The following is a 22,252-nucleotide window of genomic DNA, read 5'->3' as shown; positions in this document are numbered from 1 at the left end:
ACATTATATTTGAGTAATTTATTTTTATCATTAATTTACATAAAATGTTCTAAGACTCGTAAAAATTTAATTAAAGAAGTATACAGACGACAAAACATTATTAATATCAAAAGTACCTTTTGATGGTACATTAGTTAAACATCTGCGTATTTCTTCAATGCCAGGCTTCTTTTTGCACTTTAATTGTCTGCAATTATATTATACTCAAATTAAAATACTGTCAGTACATTAATTTATATTGTATTGCATTGTAAATTATGAATCTATGTTTTTACTAGAAATATATATTTTTGTAAACATTACTTACTCATAAATTGGTAAATATCGTTTCACAAAAAATATAGCTAAATCTTCAAGGATGGGTTCAGAATGAAGAGCAACAAATTGTTCTCTGCATATCTATAAAAAATAATTATGTATCTATAAGAAAATATGAAAAACATTTGAATATCCAATTTATATTCATTTTATATTTATTTATAATTTACTTTATATTTTGTGGACTGTTGGAGTACTATTAGACTTATACTATGTATTATATTCAAAAACATTGAAATGTATGGATGGTGCAGTAAATTACTTTACTTAGTAGTTTACTTACTTTGTTCATGGCATTTACGGTACAAGGATGAGTCCAAAAACAATCATGTACTGAGACAAAAGTAATATTATTTTTATTACAATGTAGCCCAGTAAGCATCATGTGACTGGAATCTAGAGAGTGTATAAAGTTTGGTGCGAATGCATTCCGTTGTTTTATATTATCAGGTTTCCTATAAACATTTCCAAAAATTTTATTTTTGAACATTACAATATTAGATACTAAAAGTAAATTGATGTATTTACAAAATTATATACTTGTAGGTTAGTACCTATTATTAATATAGTCATTTGAAGATGTTTGTTTCATATAAGGTTGTATAATAGGAAGACCTAATGGAGTAACCCACTCTACATTTGCACAACAAATAGAAGAAATAATTTGAGCACATTCTGTGAACCAATCTTGAATTTCTCTTGCACTTTTAAACATTTTTCTTAAACCGTGAAATGTGTTTTCAGTTAAATATATACTAGCAGGCCAAATATGTTCTTTTGGAAAGTTTTCTATATCTACACAAAATATGAATATTAAAATAAATTTTCATCTCTTTTTGGTTCGTAACAATATACCTTAAATTTTTTCTTTTTTGTCCAAATATTCTACATACATTGAAAAATGAAATTTACCTTTTAACTGTTTTATTATTTGAAGTTTTGCACCATATCTTGTTACACCATATACTGTTGTCATCACAGTTTGTTTTATGACTTTTCTTTTTATATATCCTTCCAATATTTGTGCAATTTTAACATTATTTTTTGCATCAATTTGTCGTTGTGTTTCAATCTAAAATGTAACTGAATATTTTTCTTTCCAAAAATATTTACGTATATATATTGCAAGCTACAATTTTGTGTAATACAGTAAACTTACAATTGACACAACTTCAGAATATACATCTTTTGGGGTATCAAATGGATGTAAATTAACACTTTCCGCACCAATTTTATCTTTACCAAGTGCTGCATAATGTTGAAGTCCATTACAACTGCCATCTTGATGTACTGGGAACATAGACACATATTCTTCTACATTTGGTGCTTTTAATGCATTTGCTATTTCCATGCACCCAGCTAAAGTTTGCCATGGTTCCTCTGATTTTTTCCACCACATTTTACCCTTTACAATATAAATACCAGTTCTATTTAAAATTATTTCAAGTATCCTAATTTAAAAAAACTGTGTAGGTTTATTTAATATAAACATGTAATTATGAATTTCTTAAAAACTTACTGTTAAAGGTTTAGTAGCACTGTCAAGTATATTATCCATATTCTGATTTGCATATTCAAGCCGTTCTTTAACAGAATTTGCTTTCTTAAAGTTAGTTAAATTAATAACATGTAATTTCAACCAATCTAATCCATTTGGACCTAAAGGTTTTCCCTTTCCAAATAAAAGTAAAGACCGGCCCAAATCAGATGATAAATGATTTAAATAAGGAGGTACTGGGTAAACTCTTCCTCTAAAATCCAAATTATGTGGGAGCCAAAATATTTTGTTTCTAAACTTTAAAAAATAAAGAATTCACTATATAGAATGGTATAAATATATAAAATTACGTATTTAGTTATAAGAGTTATAAAGGAATTAAAAAATAGTCTAATATATACTTCATACCTAATTTAACAGTACATTTAACATTTGCTTATCAATACAAAATTAATATATTTGAAAAGATAAAAAACATACATGATTGGCGATGGATAACTTATAAAGAGCATCACACCACAACGAATACATATCATACTTCTTTTGATTATATTGAGCTATTGCCATTGCTGCTTTTTGTTTCTCTTCAACAGTAGCATTTTTATTTATTGGACTTGGTGGAGTTAGTTCAGAAACTGATTGAGGAACATTTAATTCTACAGAACCACCATCTTGAAAAATCTAATTAAGAAACACATACAAATGGAAATTATTTATAATAATTATAATTATGTATTGTATGTGTAATAATTGTAATTATGTATTCATTATCAATAAGAGCTATTAGACAATTATTCTAATATCAGAATTACCTTAATTATAATATCAAGTATAGCAGTATTAATTGTCCATGGAACAGAACCAAGCTGATTCAATGAATCAAATATAGGAAATAACTGTTCTGGTTTTGTATTTTCAAATATATGCGATAAACCACCCTAAATAAAAAATATAAATAGTATACATTTCTCTTATACAGTATAATGTTGAAGATAATATATATTGTTGTATAATATATAAATACTTAAAAAATAAATAAAAATTGCAAGCTTACAAAATCACTTGAGGTTCTTATAAAATCAGTTTTCGTTATAAGATATCCTCCTAAATATATTGAAACCCATGGACTTGGTGGACTATAAGAAGGTAGAAGAAGTGATTCAAATGTTAATGTTTCTAAATGTACCTTTCTATATAATTTTGATACCACAGGATGTGGTTTAATCTGTAACATAAAAATAAATTTTATGTATTAAAAATATTTAAATAATATTTAATTTTTTCTCTAAAGCTCTCAGATATTAATGAGTTCAATAACCTTCCCCATAAAACTAACTGAAAATATTGGGTACTATAAAACTTTGAATATTCCAATATTTAATTAATAATATTCCATACAAACCTGTTCTGATAAATAACTTCCTTTGTTCCTAAACAATGTATAAAATGCAGGGATTGAATATTTTAAATCTTGTCCTTTTAAAATTTCAGGTTTAAGCATAATATCATTCAAGATAATATGATACAAAAATTTGCCAATATTTATCATTACATTCGTAGGCCAATTTACAGAGGTAAAATTTGAAGGTTTACCATATTTTGTTTCCTTATACTCAAAATATTCCCATACAGTACGATTATTCATATTATTTAAATGTGGCATTTTTTCAGGATGTAAGTACCATTCAAGGTATTTTGAATAAATATTAATTATTTTATCTAACACTCCAGTTTGTTTCTTTGTTTCAATCTATAAATTAAGATTATAAAAATTGAGTGTATGTATATGAAAATTATAATGACAAAGTATACAAATATTTTATCAACAAATGTATAAATATAATTTATATAAATAGTTTCATACCTCATACTTCCTATAAATGTATTTTCCCAATGCAGTGTATAATGTTTTAAGAGATGAACTAAAAGCTTCTGATCCTGCAGCTAATTGTCTAATTTCACGTAATATAGCATCTATGTAGTATTCTTTATCCAAAACTTCTAAAAATGGATACAAAACCATCGGAGCATTATGAGATTGACACTCTCTTTGTTTTAAGCACTTCAAATTCTTTTCAAAAGCTGCCAATGCTGCATCTTTCCAATAATTTTCTAGTTCCGTAATTTTTGTTTTCTGATATACGATAAAGAAACCATTAGTACTATATCAAATCTTGAAGATTTATAAAAAGCATTTGTATTTATAAAAGCAAGTGTAATTTTTAGGTATAAAAATTAATATATATTTGAAATATTAGGCAATAAAATATTGCATAATAATATTTTACCACATTAGTGTTTATATTTTCCTTGCATGCTTTAATACTTGGTATCTGTGTTTCAATTGCTAATTCAGTTTGGAGCTGTGTTTCTAACAAATTTTTTAGTTCTTTTATTGTTAATATTCCTTTTGTTGGACTTTCACAGCTACTTGCTATCGGAATTTCTCCTAGAAGTTTACATCTATAATTTCTATTTAATGTAGTGTTTGCTGGTTCAAAGTCTGGCATTAATATCCTAATTGCCTTTAATATATTTTTTTGCTGACTAATTTTAAAGTATGACTTACTAAAGATATCATCGAAAGATATATTGTAATTATTCATTTCAACATTTAATTTTTTGAGTAATTCTGCAAATGAAATACATTATTATAGTATATTTTCCTTTATACATGCAGGTTCAATCATATTAAAAATTTATATGCAATAAAATATGTACATATAATTACCAATTTGTTTTTTATCTACAGTCTCATTTCCCAAAGCATCAAATATATATCCATAAGTTTGGGATGTTGGTGTTAAAGAATCATTTTTTATCATATCATATAACTCTAAAACTTTCCCTATTTTTCTTCTGGAAGCATAAGCTTCCAAAACTATATTATAAAGCTTAATAATTTCATTACATTCCAAATTATTTTTAACATATTTCCTACATTTCATTAAGGTTTTGCTTGCTCTGCTTAACAATCCACAACTTAAATAAACTTGTATATGTGCTAATAAACTTTCAATATAATTTTTTACTTTATACGTGTTATGTACTTTCTTCTTCTTTTGTGCATTACCTCTAAGAGAAACAGTTTTGTTAGTAAAAATTATTATTAATTTAAGTTACAAAATAATACAATACTAATTATATGTGCAAAACAAAATTTAGTAAATAATAATAATAAATATTTTATAAAGTTACAATATTCAACAAAAGTTAAAGTAAGAATTAAAAGAGAAAAATATATCATGAAAATTTTATATTATTAAAAATTGTTTATATTTCTGCTCAAAACAATTTCAATATGATCATTTTCAAAATAAAATGATAATTATAAAGCTTAGTACAGTAACAAAAATTAAATTTTATAATAAACCAAGAAAATTTCATATCATATTGTTTGTAATGTGTTGTAATGTTTAGTAATGGTTTTAATAAGTAATAATCTACATGCTTCATGACTCTACACATGTACAAAATCACAAAGGAAAGATATTGATAAAAATAGAGCTATCAAATTGATGGTATAATATGAAAACAAATATTTCAAAATCACATAATTTCATTCTTTTAATACATACATGCTTAACTCCAACACATTCTCCAACTTCTGATCTTTTTTCAATTTGGTCTGTTTAATAGAATGAAATGTGGAATCTTTTTGAGGCATATTATTCTTGATTTCGTTACCAATATTCAAATTATCTTTCATTTCATTTTCAGTAACTATATTTACATTATTTTCCTATTAATGAGTTATAAAGTAAATAAATATATAATCTTGTTATGTTATAATACTTAAACAATGTAACATTATGTTTGAAGAATCTTTTAAAAATTCAATTTTCAACTGTAGAATACTTTTTAAGTTGTAATTTAGAAAAACTGATTTCTGGTGTATCACAATAATATTATGCTTGACACTATGGATTAATATTTTTATTTACAGAAATAAATTATTGTTTATGAACTAAACTTTTTATAAAAATAACAACTTATTTTTTTTTATTGAGATCCAAATTTACATATACTTTAATTTCTAAATAATTATATTTAATATTCTGTTTAATATTTTAATATTTAAAGTAAAATAAATAATTTAACACAATCAATTAGGAATAAATTACTGTAACTTACAATATTTAAATAAATTTCAGTATCACAAACATTATGATAATTTTCCTTCATATATTTTGAATCAAAGAGTTGATTAAGTATAACATCTTTACTTTCACATGAATTATCTGTAGTGATGTCAGGATTATCAACAAACATGGGTAAATCAGATGCTGTTAACTTTTCTATTTCAGTCCTCTTAGTACTTGTTGTTTTATTTGTTACTGTAATAAAAATGTACAATATTGCAGAATAATTTATGTCAATATGTGAAACACATTTATGTAAATATAATATCAAATTTTACTTGCTAATAATTCGGCACATGTTTTTGTTCTTTTCTTTCTTTCTTTCTTTTTTGGTGAATGACCCAATATATTTACTGTTGCTGTACCATAAATACGAACTTGCTGGTATTTGATAGCTATAAATAAAATGAATGTACATTACAGTTATAAGCTTGTAAACATGAATAATTAAAAAATGTATGTGAATGTGAAACACCAAATCCATATCTAATATCTTATACATATAGTACATATTTACTAAATATTAATATAATAATATATTAAATGACATATATTTAAGATAATATCTATTTGTTAATAAATAAATTTATTATGTCAAATACTTATTATAACAAATTTCTTATTTTTATACTTGTAATTTTTTAAAAAAAGTTTTAATGGCTTATTTGTATATAACATTTTTTACTAGTTGTCACAATATATAATATGCTGACAAAATTAAACTGTCAAACTCTAGGACTTCTTGTTTATTATATTATTCCTATATACATTATTTTCAATTATACATTATTATTTTCTTAGTCATATAATGTTGCACTGTTAAAAACAGATAATTCCAATAAAAAATTATATTAGTTTCCCAACCAAGTTTTAAAATTACTTATCAAAATGATTTTCACTTTATTCATATTTACATTGCTTTGCATTATGAATTAAATCCCCTAATATATTTACCTTTTACTTTGTATAAATACAATTTTTTGTGTACCTTTATTATAAAACTTCATAACAAATGTCATGAATACTATTTGATTTTACTTTTGATTTTTCATTTCCTGGTTTCAATTTTTGAAACTACTATATATTATATATTTGTTACGAAAATCATTTCCAAATGATATGCAAATTTTCTTGGGTGCTTTATAGCTTGTAGTTCAGGCTTCGATTGTTACAGTAAGGAACAAAAGAAAATTTAATGGATAATCAGTAAACAAAACACCATATTTTTAGAAAATACAATTAGTTTTAACAAAAACAGTTATAAATAGATATAATATATACACTACCATGTATAAGTACTTAAACACTTAATGTATTCCAATTAAAACATTGATATTCTTATTATATTTTCAATATTATGACAGAAGATTGTTTTTCTACTGTTAATTCTTTACTTCTTGCCATAATTGGGATCAAATGTTCTGCTAAATTGATATTGAAACAAAGAATATATCTGCATCAATCAAGTTTCATATTTATTTTTAATAAACAGCTGGCATTTTATAAAATCTATATAAACTTTTAGAGTGTGGTTGCAAATACATATTCCAATCATTTTAAGATCCCAACATTGAACAGGTATACTTAGTCATTTAACTTAGGTATTAATGCATAAGCAATTCTTAGATATCTTCAATTGATACATTTTTATTTATACTAATTAATATCAACTATCATTCTCATCCACATCTAATAACTATATATGGTAGTCCGAGGTAAGATCAGAAGCGAAAATTAGTATAAAGAGTTCTATTTGAAATATATTTTATATATTTATAATAATTTGGAAGTGTTCAAATACTTATGCATGATGGTGTTTGTCTGTATAAGAGATGACTGTTATCAATATTTAATGCAAAGTTATTATTAATGTAATATACATATTGTACACAAGTATGAATTTTAAACTTTTTTTTGCCTGCCACCGTAAATATGTCATATCAAATAACAGCGCTCAAAGTGGCTATCTTAAAATCAACTTCCGCAGAAAATGATATGCTAATGATAAATTTATTATGTTAAGTAACACATTAAAAATTTTTCTATATCTATCATAATAAAATTTCATAAAACGCTTAGGTCTAATAGAGACACAATCATGTGTGAAAAGCAGCGCGAGATTTTTCAGGTTAATTAGATTTATTATGTAAATATCATTGAAACGTTTACATAACGTTTTAATAATGAAATTATAATTGATAAATATTTTAAAATATTATACTATAACCTGATCATGTAATAACTTAATAATCTCAAAAATTGAAACTTTAAATGACACAAACTCTAAAATATGTACATATAAAAATTACTTCAATCTCATTTTGTAGCCGGCAGGCAAAAAGTAATAAAATATTTATATATATATAAATTATTCATAAAACTGAATTATATACAATGTAAACATACATTTTGATATATTTCCGTGGTAAAAGTTACAGAAAGAGCATAGACGCATTGATCGCTGCATCATTATTACTTGCTTCGGTATGAAGAAAACACCATGTGGAGATATTCGTTCCGTAACTCGTGTTATTAAAAGTTTGTACATTTTTATACGATTACATAAAGTTAACCACTAACTATGTAATAATTAATCATCTCGCAGATAATGATAAATTTATATAGGAAAATTATCATTATTTACAACATAATATAACCCACGAAATGAAAAATAGCATTTCACATTCACGAACAAAATGAACATGCAGTTAATAGATGGCATCTTGTAGAATGGAAATTCTTAAGATTTTATACTCATTTCAGACAGGGAAAATTTCATATTTATTTGCTGATTAAGTATGAATTGTTAATTTAGTTTTAATCTACAACACATCATATTGTTAAATTATATACATATGTAGCAATATAAATTGTTTTATCGAATTTTAAATTATCAAAATGGAAAGTGTAAAATTAGAAAAAAAATTCTTTTTTTGTAATAGTTACAACTAATTCCATTCTGGTAAAGATAAATAATAATTTTGCAATATGAATGGTGAATTTAAAATGTTTTGAGTCACGTGAAATAAATTTCTAAAGAAACAAGTTACAGCTTATTGAATTTCTAACAATATTATTTCATTTTTCTGTTACACTCATATGATACATTAAAATAAAATAAATGCATATTGAAAATTGTAAGAAATGTCAATTTTAAATTTCTAAAATTTTTAAATTTTATTCACAAAGTTGAAATAACATTTTAAACATTATTACATATTTTAAAAAGTTTTTCTATACCTTTTTTCTCATATTCTAATAAAATAGAAAAGACTCTTTAACAATGCACTAGATAGAGTTAAAATACGAAATATGTATTGATAGGTTAATATAGGTTATAAGAGCTTTCTACTTAGCATCTTCTTTATTTATAGATATTATAGATTTATAAAATGAAATTTTATATGTTATGAAAATATTTTAATTTTAAATGTTAAAGTCATGAAATGCAATTGCATTAAAATTCAGTATATATATATATATTTATTATTAGTATTAAAAGTTGCATCTTGCTAAGTACCAAAAACAACCGCTATATGTCGCTACTAAATAGCATATACCTTGAGTTCAGTTTTTTAAAAATCCAAATGTGGACTTACCTAATGATACCATAATCACTTGTTCGCTGATCGAATGAGAAACAGTACGTTCTTCTTTACACGTTGATTGTTATACACAAAGGATTAGAATACAAATATTACTTATGTAAGTAAATATTCAGATTGTCTTTCTGTAGTTTATTATATTATATTTTATGTTTATTAATAACATATATTTATTTTCTATCTTTTAGTAATTACAAATTTTGTATTATTTATTTAAAGAATATATTAGTGTTATTCACTTAATTTATGCCCCTTTTCGCTAAATAGTATTAAAAATACTTCCTTCTAAATAAATGTTAATATACATTTGTAAAAGTTATCATATTTTGTTAAAATTACTACTTCAACAAGTTTGTTATGAAAGTTCAACATTTTCTTTATTATTGTTTATGATTAAAAACAAGAACATTTCTTTTATTATTTATTGCTGTATTAGTAAAATAATACATGACTGAAATATATATAAAGATGACGGCTTCATTAGTGTACATTGAACTGTTTTCATTTTGAATCATTAGATCTTAATTTATGTTTTAAAATGGTGGTCAGTGTACACTAACTATAATCATGACTTAAAATGGTACGCTGGAAATTACTTTGAAATTAATTATTAGCATTATGATACTTTCAATCTTATAAGTGGTAAATTACTTATATAATTGAAGTAAATAATATTATAAAATAAGTACAGTATTGTAAAAATTATAATATAAATTTTCTTGTTATAAGTAAAACATGTATATCGTTGTTTAGTGTTTAACATATAAAATTAATATCATGTACGTATAAGCATATTCATATTCAACAATTATAAATACTTTCTTTATGAAATATTTAATATTATTTTAAAACTATTATAATATAAATATTTTATAAGATGCAATTCGATAGAAATAGAAAAATGAATTGTTTGGAAAACAATAAGAAAGTGAAATATATTAGGAAAATCATATAAAACGGAATATTTTATTGTGTTATGATTGTATCAAAATAAAATTATATTAATAGTAAGAACATATTTCATTATTTAAATAAAAATATAATTACGATTCTCATGACGGATAAAGTAGGTAGTAATTTATTAGAAAACATTTAACAACCTGTATTATGTTTATATATTAAATGATATATATTATATGTAAGATCTTTATTATAATATTTACAAGTATACTACTACAAAAGTTAGATTTTGTTACACTAGGAACAGATGGTTTTATGTGAACCATATGGCTCCATCAAACGGCACTTGATGTGCATCTGTAGATCTATAAATAGCTAAAATTTGAACTCTTTGTAACATACAGTAAAGAAAAGTATATTCGCCTGAAAACTACAAAATATGAAGTTAAGATTATCATATATATTACTTAGTTATACAAAATATTAGGACAAAAAGTATAGAATATAAAAAAAACACAGATGTTTATATATTTCAATTTCTTCTTTCTTTCCTTATTCACACTATTGCGTGTATGTGCACACATATATATGTATGCACACGCGTTCACACGTATATACATGTACACGCGCTCATATATCATACACATATTAATTTAAATACGCATAATTTGAATTATTTATATGATTAAATGTATTTAAAACTATACATTAAAGGGAATAATTTTTGATAGTTGTTATTCAAACACAATGATTTTATTCATTGACTATAAAAGCTTTTATTATTGTGATAATTTATTAACAAGGATGGTTTACTTTATCCATCAAAGAGTCATCAGTAATGACCTCTTAACTTCTTATCTCAATAACAGCACATTCAATTAATTGATCAAAGGAAGCATTTCAGTTACATAGCATATACTTTTAAAGCTATAGCAATGACATAATTCTCAAATTATTTAAAAAATGTAAGAAAACAATAAAAAAAATAATTAAAAATATTCAAGAAAGATATACACACTCAGTATCATGGAATAAAATTAATATTTTTTATTTCAGACAATTCTTTTAAACCCAAGACATTAATTAACAATAATTGAAAATGAAATATATGTTAATACTATTTCTGCAGTTACTTTGTATAGATCTGAACAATGCTAGAGAAATTACGTAAGTTCTTTCATTATTGAATTAATATAATCAAAGTAGTTATTTTATATATGATTTTATATTAACAACAGTTACATAAAAATGGAAAGTCAAATATCATCGTGTTATTCATCATGAATTTTTATTAAGCTTCTGTTATTACAATATAGTTAATGTAATATAATTTTTAGACATGAAGATATTAAAGATGCAATGTTAAGTTTAGTACACATGATGCGAGAAAATACTGAAAAATTAGAAAGGCATGAGGCACGAGAACGTCAGCTAGGAGAACAACTAAAAAAAGCAATTACAGTATTGACAAAACGTATGTCAACTATTGACTCCTTAAAATTACAATTGACAAAACTTGATGAAAAAGTAATGGGAATAGAACAGTTAATCTCTCAGGTATTTGATAATTAACAAAGTAGTTCTAAGTAACCAATATTAGAGAGAAACTACTTTAAATTTACGTATATTTATCATATTAACTTTTGAAAAAGTTTATAATGTGCAACTTTTTTAAAAACTCACATTTCTACAGCAAAACTTTATATATTTTTGCAATAATACATACATGTATTATTGTATATAATGTACATGTAATATGTATATAATATAATATGTTATAACATAAAGAAAAATTTGTTCCTATTTCATTTAGAGAGATGAACGAGAAAGAATACAAATGCAAAAGACTGTTGATAGTTTAGAAGATTTAGAAAGTCGTTTAGAGGGATGGCTTACAGATATTGAAAATAAAGTATCAGAAGTAAATAATAGACCAGATACTACATTACCTCCACTAGATAATCACGCTCATATTATTTCAAAATTAAATAATACAGAATTATTGTTAATGGAGAGAATTTCAAAAACAGAGTCGCTTTTAAAATCTGAAGCAATAAAATTAAAAGAAGCCACAGATGTTCAATCAGGAACAACACAAGCATTATTGACTGAGGTAAATAGCATGTTTAAATTTTCATTTAAAAACTTATTAAAATCATATGCTCTGTAGATCCAAGATATTGGCACAAGGCTTAGTGATCTCGAAGTTTCACTGGAAAAAATTAAAGAACAATCACAAAACATAAAAAAGAAATTACAAGAACCACAATTTGATGCCATCTCAAATATTGATAATTATACAAGAATGCTACCTTCTATAAAGAAACATTTAGATGATACTTCTGACCAAATTAAGGAATTACCACAGTATGTATCACTACTCTTGTCAACAATATGTTGTTATGAAACATAAAAAAAATTTTTTTTTAACATTGAATATACAAACTAAAAGGTTTGTCAGTGCACTAAGTTCATTTGCATTTGTATTAACATAATTTTATTTCCAATTTTTATGAATAATTATGAATTAATCATAATTGTAAATCTATATTATGTATAATTTGATTTAAAATTTTTCTTCGGAAATAAGAATTAATGAATATTAAATTTTATTTAGGATTACTGAAATGCAAACTCTACATAATGAAACTCAAACACTTTTGCAAGAAGCTAAGCATACATTAAAAGATATTGTTACTAAAGGACTTAATAACATTGAAAATAAATTAACAGAAAGTAAAGATGAAACAAAAGATAATATAGGAGCACTTAGGTATTGTTATGTAATAACATACTTCTGACACATTTTAGTTCAATTATTTTAAAATTGTAATTTATTTATGACGTTCCCAAAATATAATTTATATTATTACCTTGCTTATTCTTTTCACTTGAATATTAACTATAATTCAACATTTTTATATAAAATTTTAGGCATCATCACTATGTGTCAACATAAAATAACTTTTTATACACATAATAATTTCCTTAATCTTATATTTTTTAAATATTTGTATTTATAATCGTATTCTTTAAATTGAACAGTACAAGCATTATTAACAGTTATATTCCTCTGAATAAAAAAATAAAATTACTATGTATTTTGCGCAAGAATATCATATATAAATTACTAATTAGTTAATATTATCTTTCTAAATATAACAATTCAATAATAATAAAATCTTATTGAGTATTTCGGAGGTTTTAGAATGGACTTGGCAAATAATGCTGAACATGTAAATCAAGAATTAAATGATCTTGAAAAAGGGCAATCTGTAATAGTATCAATGGCTGATCATGTCCTAGATACTAAAAGAAGAGTTGAGTATGGTGTGCATCAAATTCTTCTAGAGGTAGGAGATTTAGTGAAAGCACAAGGTACAAATATTAATAATACTCTAAATCAAAGATTTGATGGCATATCAAATGATATTATGGACAATCAAAATGGAGCTTTAGCAAATTTAACTACTAAGATGGAACAAGAAATGAATCAGGTAATGATCAAAAATATATTTTTCTAAAAGACTATTATTGAGCATTAAATATATTATATTTATTAAATTTATTTGTATTAAATTTTTTTTGAATAAAAGGTGTGGCGACAAATAAATGTCATGTATCAACAAATGACAGAAAGTGCAAAAGCATTAGACAAATTACATAAGCAAAATGAAAAATACGTTAATGGTACAACTTCTACCATGGGTGGAATGGAAACTAAAGTAAGAATTGATATTGTATAAAAAAATGCTTAACATATTACTTTAGATACTTATATGCGTGTATTCCTACAGGTAAGCGAAATAACAAAACGCATGACCGAAGTTGATGATAATTTAAATTATCTACTGGGAAGACTCTCATTGGTGACACAAGAATTTAATCAAATTAAAACAGGATTAGGTAATGCACTAGATAATATTAAAGCATCATTTAAAGAAGTTCAAGATAAAGCAAATGATTTAAGACATCCAGGACCACACCCAATACCTGAAAATTACAAAGAATTTAATGAATCTGATAACAATAAACCGGATGGTAAGCTTTTACCACATACTAACGAACACATTTTTAGTCCTCAAATTAATTAAACTTCATATTTTTAAAACTTTAATGTATAACTTCAAGAATTAGACTATTTTATTTTTGTGCTAAATGTAATATGAAAATTTCTTAACACATTTCATCCATTTAATTTAATTTTTATTGGATTTTTTACGAACTAATTTAGACATGTTCCCTCTCTAAAGTTTAATAATTTTTATTTGAAACGAAATATTTGTTTTAGTTGTGAAAATAAAATAAAATAAAACAATATCAATTTTATATCGAGGATATTTTCATCGTTAATGGCACATATCAAGTTATGTTCAGGATTTGTTTTCTACATCACTAATATATGTATTAACATTCATGATAATAATGTGTATCATCATCATATGCTATATAAGTGTTTGAAAATGTATCATTTTAACTTCTGTTTAATGATAATGAACATATAATTTAAAAATATAAATACAAATGATCTTTATCATTACATTTCAACTATACTTTGAGCATTGTAATTTTTAAATATTATGATATGTATAACACAAACTGTTTTTAATATATTGTTATAAATAATTATTATATAAATAAAATACAAATAATAATTAAGATTTACAATATATTAGAGTCATTAAAATATAAGAAGCCTGGATCAATATATTTTTATACTGCCACATTTTATAATTATAAGAAGTTTAATCAAAAATAAAAATATGAAAGTATGTAAAATAATAAAATTGTAAATATATATAGTATTATGCATAATAAAATATTAATATATACTTCCATACAAATTCCCAAGGTACAGTTTCATACATCTTTACCAAAGAAATTTTTCTACTTTAAGAGCAAAAAAATTTCTCCACTTTGAATATTATTTGTACCTTTTATTATTAAATTTTCTAAAAGTGTAGATTATATTGTAACTTTATTATTGATTAAGAAATTATTTAAGGAAAATACAATGAAAATAAAGTAAATTTGCATGCAAAATATAAGTGAAAAATATAAAAAATAAAAGTAAATATAAAGTGAGTAAATGATTTTTTCTTCCATTACATGTATTACAGTACATTTACCAATATGAGTAATTCATATTTACTATTCCAAATTTTAAATTTTTTATAGAGTGCTATAATTTTATTGTATGTAACATACACATAGGCATCCGCAGATATCTACATATCTACATACTTTTATTTAATTATTTAATTTTATAAATCGTTTGTCACAATTTGCATTGAAAACAATTTTCAAATTTGTATTTTAGATACCACTTCTTAAATAAACATGATTAAATATTATGCAAACAAATTAACCCTTTCACAAAAACAATATAAATTAGCATTTTATGAAAAAGACATGTACATTGTCATAAAACAGATTTAAAATAATACTAAAACTATGCTTGTGAGAGATACTAAATAGCAGAGAATTATTTGTAACTACTATATGTAATATATATATAATTATATAATGCATATCACTAATCCCATTATATTGTTATCTTCTTACTATAATCAAAATGTATTAATTGACTATATATATACAAGAAATGAATTCATTGTTAATGATTGGTTTGTACATTATAATGAATTAATTTTTGTTACTTTTTATTTCTAACTGCATATAATGGAAAAATTAACATAATATATTATTTTTACAACAATAAGGTTTCATATCATCATTCATCTATTTCATAATTGTATTTTGTACGAAAATTTTAATTGTGATTTTCACTTTTTATATTAAATACAATTTAGAAATATTAATAGTACGTATGTTGAAACTTATTATGTTTTGAATATAATGTTATACAAATTGGTATTTTTATTTTTTTAATTCTTTGAATAAACAACTTGGTATAAAAATGAGATATAGTAAAATTCAACTTTGTAAAATTGTATTTTTTTCTTTTATATTATAATGAAACTATTTTCAAGCTGCATAAGAAGTCATTGTATTTATTTTATATAAACAATTTTATATATTACTACATTTTAGGGATATTATACAATTATCATATTTGCATTTAAACTTCATTACATTCGCTCATAATATGGTGTTCTCACTATACCCTTCACTTAAAAATATAATTTTATATGTACATTTAATAACGTTAAATTTAATGTATAATAGTATTTATTATATACTGTATAATCCTAATGTATTAGTTTTCTATAATTTGTTATTATAGGTCCACTATATCCAGCTAAATAAAAACTATTATTTTATATGTCTAGAAAATTTTATAAATATCGAATAACTTAAATATTTAGAAAACTGTGATTATATTGAATGTTGTTTATCTCATAATCAAGGCATAAAAACATCTGATTTTCAATTAAATATGTAAATACAATTTTTTATTTTTCCAAATATTAAGTTTAAATTTTGATGCTAATTATGCTATTATAATAATATTATAAATATTAAACCTTTTTAATTACCTTGAAACTAGTCACAAAACAGTTTGAAAAAATGTAAATGTATGAAATATTTACACAAAATTATATTAACACTTTTTGTTAACACTTTCATTAAATCATCCACTATATAACATTACACTGCAAAATATAGACATAATCAAAAATTATTCATTAGTAAATTAAAAATTTATTATAAGTATTTTTTATATAGATAGGAAAATACCAAGCAAGTCTTAGAACACAACTTTGCAAATTGTACACACAATTATATTATGTCAATGTTTTTAACATTTTCTTTCGTAACAATACAAAACAACTTTTCTTAGAAAATGGGAAATCATACTAACTTAATATGTTGCACGTATAAATGGAAAGTAACATTTTATAAATGCTGCTTATAATTGCTTAGTAAAAGTTTAACTTCAATTATATAGTTATTAATTTCTTTTATAAGACATGTGATAAATATACAGCTTAAATTTTTTATTTTAAAAATTGAAACAAATGATTTGAAAATTTATAAATTCGTCAAATTTGTAGATTTGTTATAATAACAACGATTATGAGATAATCACTATACATGTGTTTTACATAATATTAAAAATTTGGATATGTGTCAACTGAAAAGAAATATACATACTTTAAAACAAATATATATGCACTTCTTTAACTATAGTTTAAGCAATGATTACTATTTTGCCAGAAAAAATAAAAGTTTACCAAAAAATTAAATGATTATCTTCAAATGTTAAGATGAAATTAATTATATTTATATATATTAATATATTATAAAATATATATATAGTGTATTATTGTTTACGGTAATTATCTTGCAAGTATAATAATTTTCAATCATTTAATTTATGAAATGAACTTGGTAGGTGAATTGATTAATAGCAAATTGCTATGAATTTTACATATTTAATAATTTGGATTGTTGAGCATATTAACAAAATTAGAATTGAATTCACAGATGAATTTCATATCTTTAATGTTCTATAATGAAGTATACCAACTCGTTCCATATATTTCTTTATGAGAAAAAAATGTATAACTTGCTAAAAATTTATCATAATTTTTGATAGTTTTATATTTTTGAGCTGTTAATATGTAAGCTATATGAATTGCATTGGATACTTCACATTAAAGCATATTCATTAATCATAATGGACGACCATTTATACTATATATGAGAAAGATTAACAACTAACATCGACTGCTTGCTTTACAGTACATTAGATACATTAACAAGCTCCCATGATAAGCTTTGGTTATTTTAGTAACATTGTAAGTAATTTTTATTACAACTCTTTGCAGTGCTACATTTCTAGATGACATTTTATGTTTTAATTAGATTATTTAAGTTTCTAGAATATTTTTATCAGTAAATACCTAACAATGTAGTAAGTCTAAATCATTATTTGCATAGTTTGATGATTCTCTTAACTGTCTACTTTCATACTGACTTGTTGCCCACATGTTGTTACTATTAATATAACTTATGTGGATATCTCTAGCAGAAATATATTAGCACAGCAAAGAAGTGTTGATTGTAACCTATATACACCCCCAAATGCATTGGAAACGTCATTAAAAATGCCTACCCTATGATAAGCAGTGAGTTAGAAAGTTATAACATATTGCACATACTCAAGCTGAGATTTTCTTACATATTATAAAAAGTGATGTAAGGTCTCAGCTGAGCAATTATTAATGCCATTTTCTTTATTAATCTTTTTTTTTATAAAAGAATTATTTAAATAAAGCTATGTAATTAAATTCGGAGTATTGGACGCATTATATCGGAATGCATTACATTATTTTTCTAAGAGCGATGAAGAGTGCAGGATACTTGTAATTCGTTTATATTTATTTCTGAATGCATATAATATACAATTGCCTTGGCAGTTTATAAGTACTGAACAACATTATATATTCAATGAACCACATTTTTGGATAGTTACTGTTAACTCAGTTTAAAGAGAAATGTCTCTATATAATCTAAATAAAATCATAAAATGTATATTTACTAAATGTTTATGTATTTATTCAAATATAAGTAATAAATATATTATATTTATATGTATAAAAAAATATAAGATATATGAGATAAGCATAAGAACATTAATAAATATTGTCAATTATTTTTATGATTTTACAAGTTATGCCATTATAAAAAATGCTGGAAATTTGTGATAATGAGTGGATATAAGAAAATGTAATATTTATATATTTTTGAAGTATCCATACACTCTTTTCTGAATTATACTCTTAGAATTTGTCTAAGATTAAGCAGCTGCTAGCTTGAATCACTGGATGTAGATATGCGCAGCTGACGTTTGCTACGCCTTTGGGGGTGTGAGTGGTCCTAGCTGCTAGTAGAAGCAATAGGACTAACAGGGCTCAAAGGACTACGTGCAGGATCCCTGAGACAACCCGTCAATGTAATAGCTACTTTGCGACTTCCAGCATCATTACGATGTTCACACAACCAAATTCCTTGCCACGTACCCAAAGTCAATTTGCCATCAGTAATTGGAATACTCAATGAAGAGCCCAGAAAACATGCCTTTACATGCGCTGGCTATAAATAATATAATCATATCTATGTATAAATTTATAAGTCTATTTTTATAAAGTTACTATGTTTATAATTAAAAAGAAAAAAGCTGAACTTTCGTTTTAAAATGATTTGCTATTAAAAAAAATATAATTATCAGCATATTGTTTTCTCTTATATTTAATTGCATTATTTTATTAACATAATATTTATAAACTACAACAAAAATTCAGAGATCTATATATATAATGCACAGCGTAATTTAATTTCAGGAATAATAAGAGATATTTCATAAACTTACCATATCATCTGGTCCTTCACAACTGTGTCTATAGGCCAAACCTTCAGGAACTATTTTATTAAGCATCATTTCTACATCATCTCTAACATCTGGATCCCAATTTTCATTTAGTGCTAAACTTGCTGATGTGTGAAGAACTAAAAAATAATGGAAACTATTTATGCTATAGGAAAATATCTTTATAATACTTATATTAATTCCATGAACATTTTATTACTTCGTCTGGTTAATATAATTAGTTTACTCAATACATTACCTATAAATATATCATTTTTATTTCCACAATAATAATAATAATATAGCATTTTTAACAAAATGTTATTGTTTTAATAATTTGTTAAAATGTAGAAAAACGTATACATTTTCTAATTTTACCATGGTAATTAATAGTAACATGTTAATTAATATTAACATACTTTTCTACGTTTTTTTATCTTATCTAGTTCATATGTATCATTAAAGGTTATCAGTAATGAGAAAGAATATTTCGTATTCTTCTTTTTAATAGATTTTAGTATATTTTTTAATTTTCTCTTGGATTGTAATCCAAATTAGTAAAAATAAAAATATTTGTAAATAAATGTTTATTGCTTTGTACATACATACATAAACATTATATATATATAATAATATAGTATTATATATATACTATTACATGTTATATTAGTATACATGTGGATATGTATATTAGCAAATATGTATACATATACTACGCAATATAAATATTATTTTCCAGAGATATGAAATACATTTAAATTGAACTTTTACTTGAAAAAAAATATGAAATTTATCAATGCTTTGTCTAAAAAATTTTAATAATTTTTTTCTGTACTATAATGTTATGATGGAATTACTTTTTATTAAAGAAACTCACTTACTTTGTATATGACAAAGTCCGACTGAAAATTCGCAGAGTTCAGGAATTCTTCTTAAGATTTCCTCGGTAACGTGATGGATACCTCGACGCTGTGGTCTTAGGTTAATCTTTGTTTGAAACCAAGCAGAGCCGATTTGAATTCTTCTATTTGACGAGGCCATGATATGATATACGCTGTAGAGATTACACACTTAACTAGACTCGGAATAAAAATTTTCTCGCAAATCGAAGATACGGTAAAATCTACTTCAAGCGAAAAATCACAAGAATACAGTCCACTCCATTGAATATAGTATGCGTCTAGTATCTTCGCCGCTTGCCGGCTACAAGATGTATGGATTTACCCACATCTTTTAAAGATTGTCTAATTGCATCTGCTATATTTCGTATTCATAAAAAGGTTATGAGAAATAATGATTCTATGTGCACATACGTATCACGTTTACATACATATATACGCTCACCTTCACCTACACGGAATATCATAAGTATCAGGTACGCATACTAACAGCGAAAAAACAAGATGATAAAATTATTTCGAAATAATTCATCGTATCCCTAAGAGATTCGAAATCTTTTAACAGAAAGTCCGCTCGTTAGAATTTTAACAATGATAAGCCATATTGTTTGCCATATCAAGTGTCAGAGAATAAATAAATCGAATAGTAATCCAAACAATAATGTAAGTTGCGTTCAGTAATGGTACGTTTTCTACTAGAACCATTTTATTTCTTATTGATTGGTTCCGATATAAGCGGCAAATTAAAAATTATAAATGCCGAATAAAGAGAGAAAGAGTTATACATATATAATAGCAATAACAATTCTGTGCATTCAGGAATAACAATTTTTAGTAGTATAAAGTTATCATTAATTTAATATTACTTTGTTATACATATATACATATGTATAATCGTATAAGTAATCATTCATAATCACAGCTATCAATATAATTTTTATTGACATTGTCTTATGTTTTATTGCTTATATAGTACTTTATAGAAACGCTTATGTTATGTATTATATTATATTATGTTATGTCGTATATTATATTAAATAAAATAGAAAATTAAATACTATAAATGTATCAGATGAAAAGAAATATACAGCAATTATTTATTTGGAACAACATAGAAAAAATTATAGATTTATTTGCTTAATTTCATGTAAACGAATCGAACAGTTCTAGTATTATTTTATTGTATCAAACCTCAATGAAAGTAAAAATATTTAATGTAATAGATTTGTTTCATTAGATAATGCATTTTTGATTTTACTAAATTTATTATTACGCGCGGAAAAAACTGCTTGTCCTTATAAAAGTAAGTTTCATTAAGCAACATTCATGAGTACCATATTATATATATTTATATTTTATGAGCAAGTACTAGCACATAATATTTTCTAAAATTAATTTTAGAATAAAAGTAAATCGGAAGTAGTATACAAATTCAATATTTTCAAAACTTCCAAAACTTTTGAAAATATAAAATTCACAGAATCTAAAGTGCATTCCTCAATTTTAAATTATTGGATAGAATAGTAATTTTTAATCATTCTTTAATTTTATTA

General features: G+C 23.8%; 3 protein-coding genes across 7 annotated transcripts; 1 reads left to right on the top strand and 2 right to left on the bottom strand.

Annotated features, from left to right (window-relative positions):
* Positions 1-3: 3 nt before the first annotated feature.
* Positions 4-8,687, bottom strand: mtRNApol (mitochondrial RNA polymerase). The gene is given in 17 exon segments (XM_069112101.1): positions 4-187; positions 308-399; positions 602-1,113; positions 1,231-1,390; positions 1,478-1,723; positions 1,838-2,113; positions 2,297-2,497; positions 2,629-2,754; positions 2,871-3,041; positions 3,219-3,566; positions 3,681-3,950; positions 4,105-4,448; positions 4,548-4,891; positions 5,395-5,558; positions 5,951-6,153; positions 6,237-6,353; positions 8,365-8,687. Coding segments are annotated over 17 exon segments (3,837 nt in total). The 5' UTR covers positions 8,507-8,687; the 3' UTR covers positions 4-66.
* Positions 8,688-9,510: 823 nt separating this feature from the next.
* Positions 9,511-19,910, top strand: LOC138179382 (putative leucine-rich repeat-containing protein DDB_G0290503). 3 transcript variants are annotated; one of them, XM_069112103.1, is made up of 10 exons: positions 9,511-9,663; positions 11,520-11,630; positions 11,801-12,020; positions 12,277-12,576; positions 12,634-12,830; positions 13,081-13,236; positions 13,672-13,960; positions 14,060-14,188; positions 14,261-14,504; positions 19,775-19,910. In XM_069112103.1, the coding sequence occupies exons 2-10, from the start codon at positions 11,563-11,565 to the stop codon at positions 19,795-19,797; spliced, it is 1,626 nt and encodes a 541-aa protein (XP_068968204.1). In that variant the 5' UTR covers positions 9,511-9,663; positions 11,520-11,562; the 3' UTR covers positions 19,798-19,910. The 3 variants fall into 3 exon arrangements, with proteins under 3 accessions (XP_068968204.1, XP_068968205.1, XP_068968203.1); XM_069112104.1 differs by lacking the exon at positions 19,775-19,910 and adding an exon at positions 14,755-15,312; XM_069112102.1 differs by lacking the exon at positions 19,775-19,910 and having other exon boundaries at positions 14,261-14,717.
* Positions 17,921-21,390, bottom strand: LOC138179383 (UPF0047 protein YjbQ). Of its 3 annotated transcripts, XM_069112107.1 has the most exons (5): positions 21,145-21,390; positions 20,928-21,057; positions 20,682-20,854; positions 19,804-19,940; positions 17,921-19,526 (listed from the first exon to the last, which is right to left on the bottom strand). In XM_069112107.1, the coding sequence occupies exons 3-5, from the start codon at positions 20,839-20,841 to the stop codon at positions 19,311-19,313; spliced, it is 513 nt and encodes a 170-aa protein (XP_068968208.1). In that variant the 5' UTR covers positions 20,842-20,854; positions 20,928-21,057; positions 21,145-21,390; the 3' UTR covers positions 17,921-19,310. The 3 variants fall into 3 exon arrangements, with proteins under 3 accessions (XP_068968208.1, XP_068968209.1, XP_068968207.1); XM_069112108.1 differs by lacking the exon at positions 20,928-21,057; XM_069112106.1 differs by having other exon boundaries at positions 20,682-21,057; positions 21,145-21,389.
* Between the last annotated feature and the right edge of the window lie 862 nt (positions 21,391-22,252).

Source organism: Bombus flavifrons, chromosome 4 (genome assembly GCF_040668555.2).
Source record: "Bombus flavifrons isolate JBK064 chromosome 4, iyBomFlav1_principal, whole genome shotgun sequence".
Lineage (NCBI taxonomy): Eukaryota > Metazoa > Arthropoda > Insecta > Hymenoptera > Apidae > Bombus > Bombus flavifrons.
Note: the sequence above shows the minus strand (reverse complement) of the source record. Positions and strands in the feature narration are given on the sequence as shown.

Coding starts and splice junctions, on each gene's coding strand:
- LOC138179382 (XM_069112102.1), top strand. CDS start 11,563: ATGAAATATATGTTAATACTATTTCTGCAGTTACTTTGTATAGATCTG. Junction 12,021..12,276: donor TAGAACAGTTAATCTCTCAG/GTATTTGATAAT, acceptor TATTTCATTTAG/AGAGATGAACGAGAAAGAAT. Junction 13,961..14,059: donor TGGAACAAGAAATGAATCAG/GTAATGATCAAA, acceptor TTTGAATAAAAG/GTGTGGCGACAAATAAATGT.
- LOC138179383 (XM_069112107.1), bottom strand. CDS start 20,841: ATGGCCTCGTCAAATAGAAGAATTCAAATCGGCTCTGCTTGGTTTCAA. Junction 19,941..20,681: donor CGGACTTTGTCATATACAAA/GTAAGTGAGTTT, acceptor ATTATTTTTTAG/TTCTTCACACATCAGCAAGT. Junction 19,527..19,803: donor GTGAAGGACCAGATGATATG/GTAAGTTTATGA, acceptor TATTATTTATAG/CCAGCGCATGTAAAGGCATG.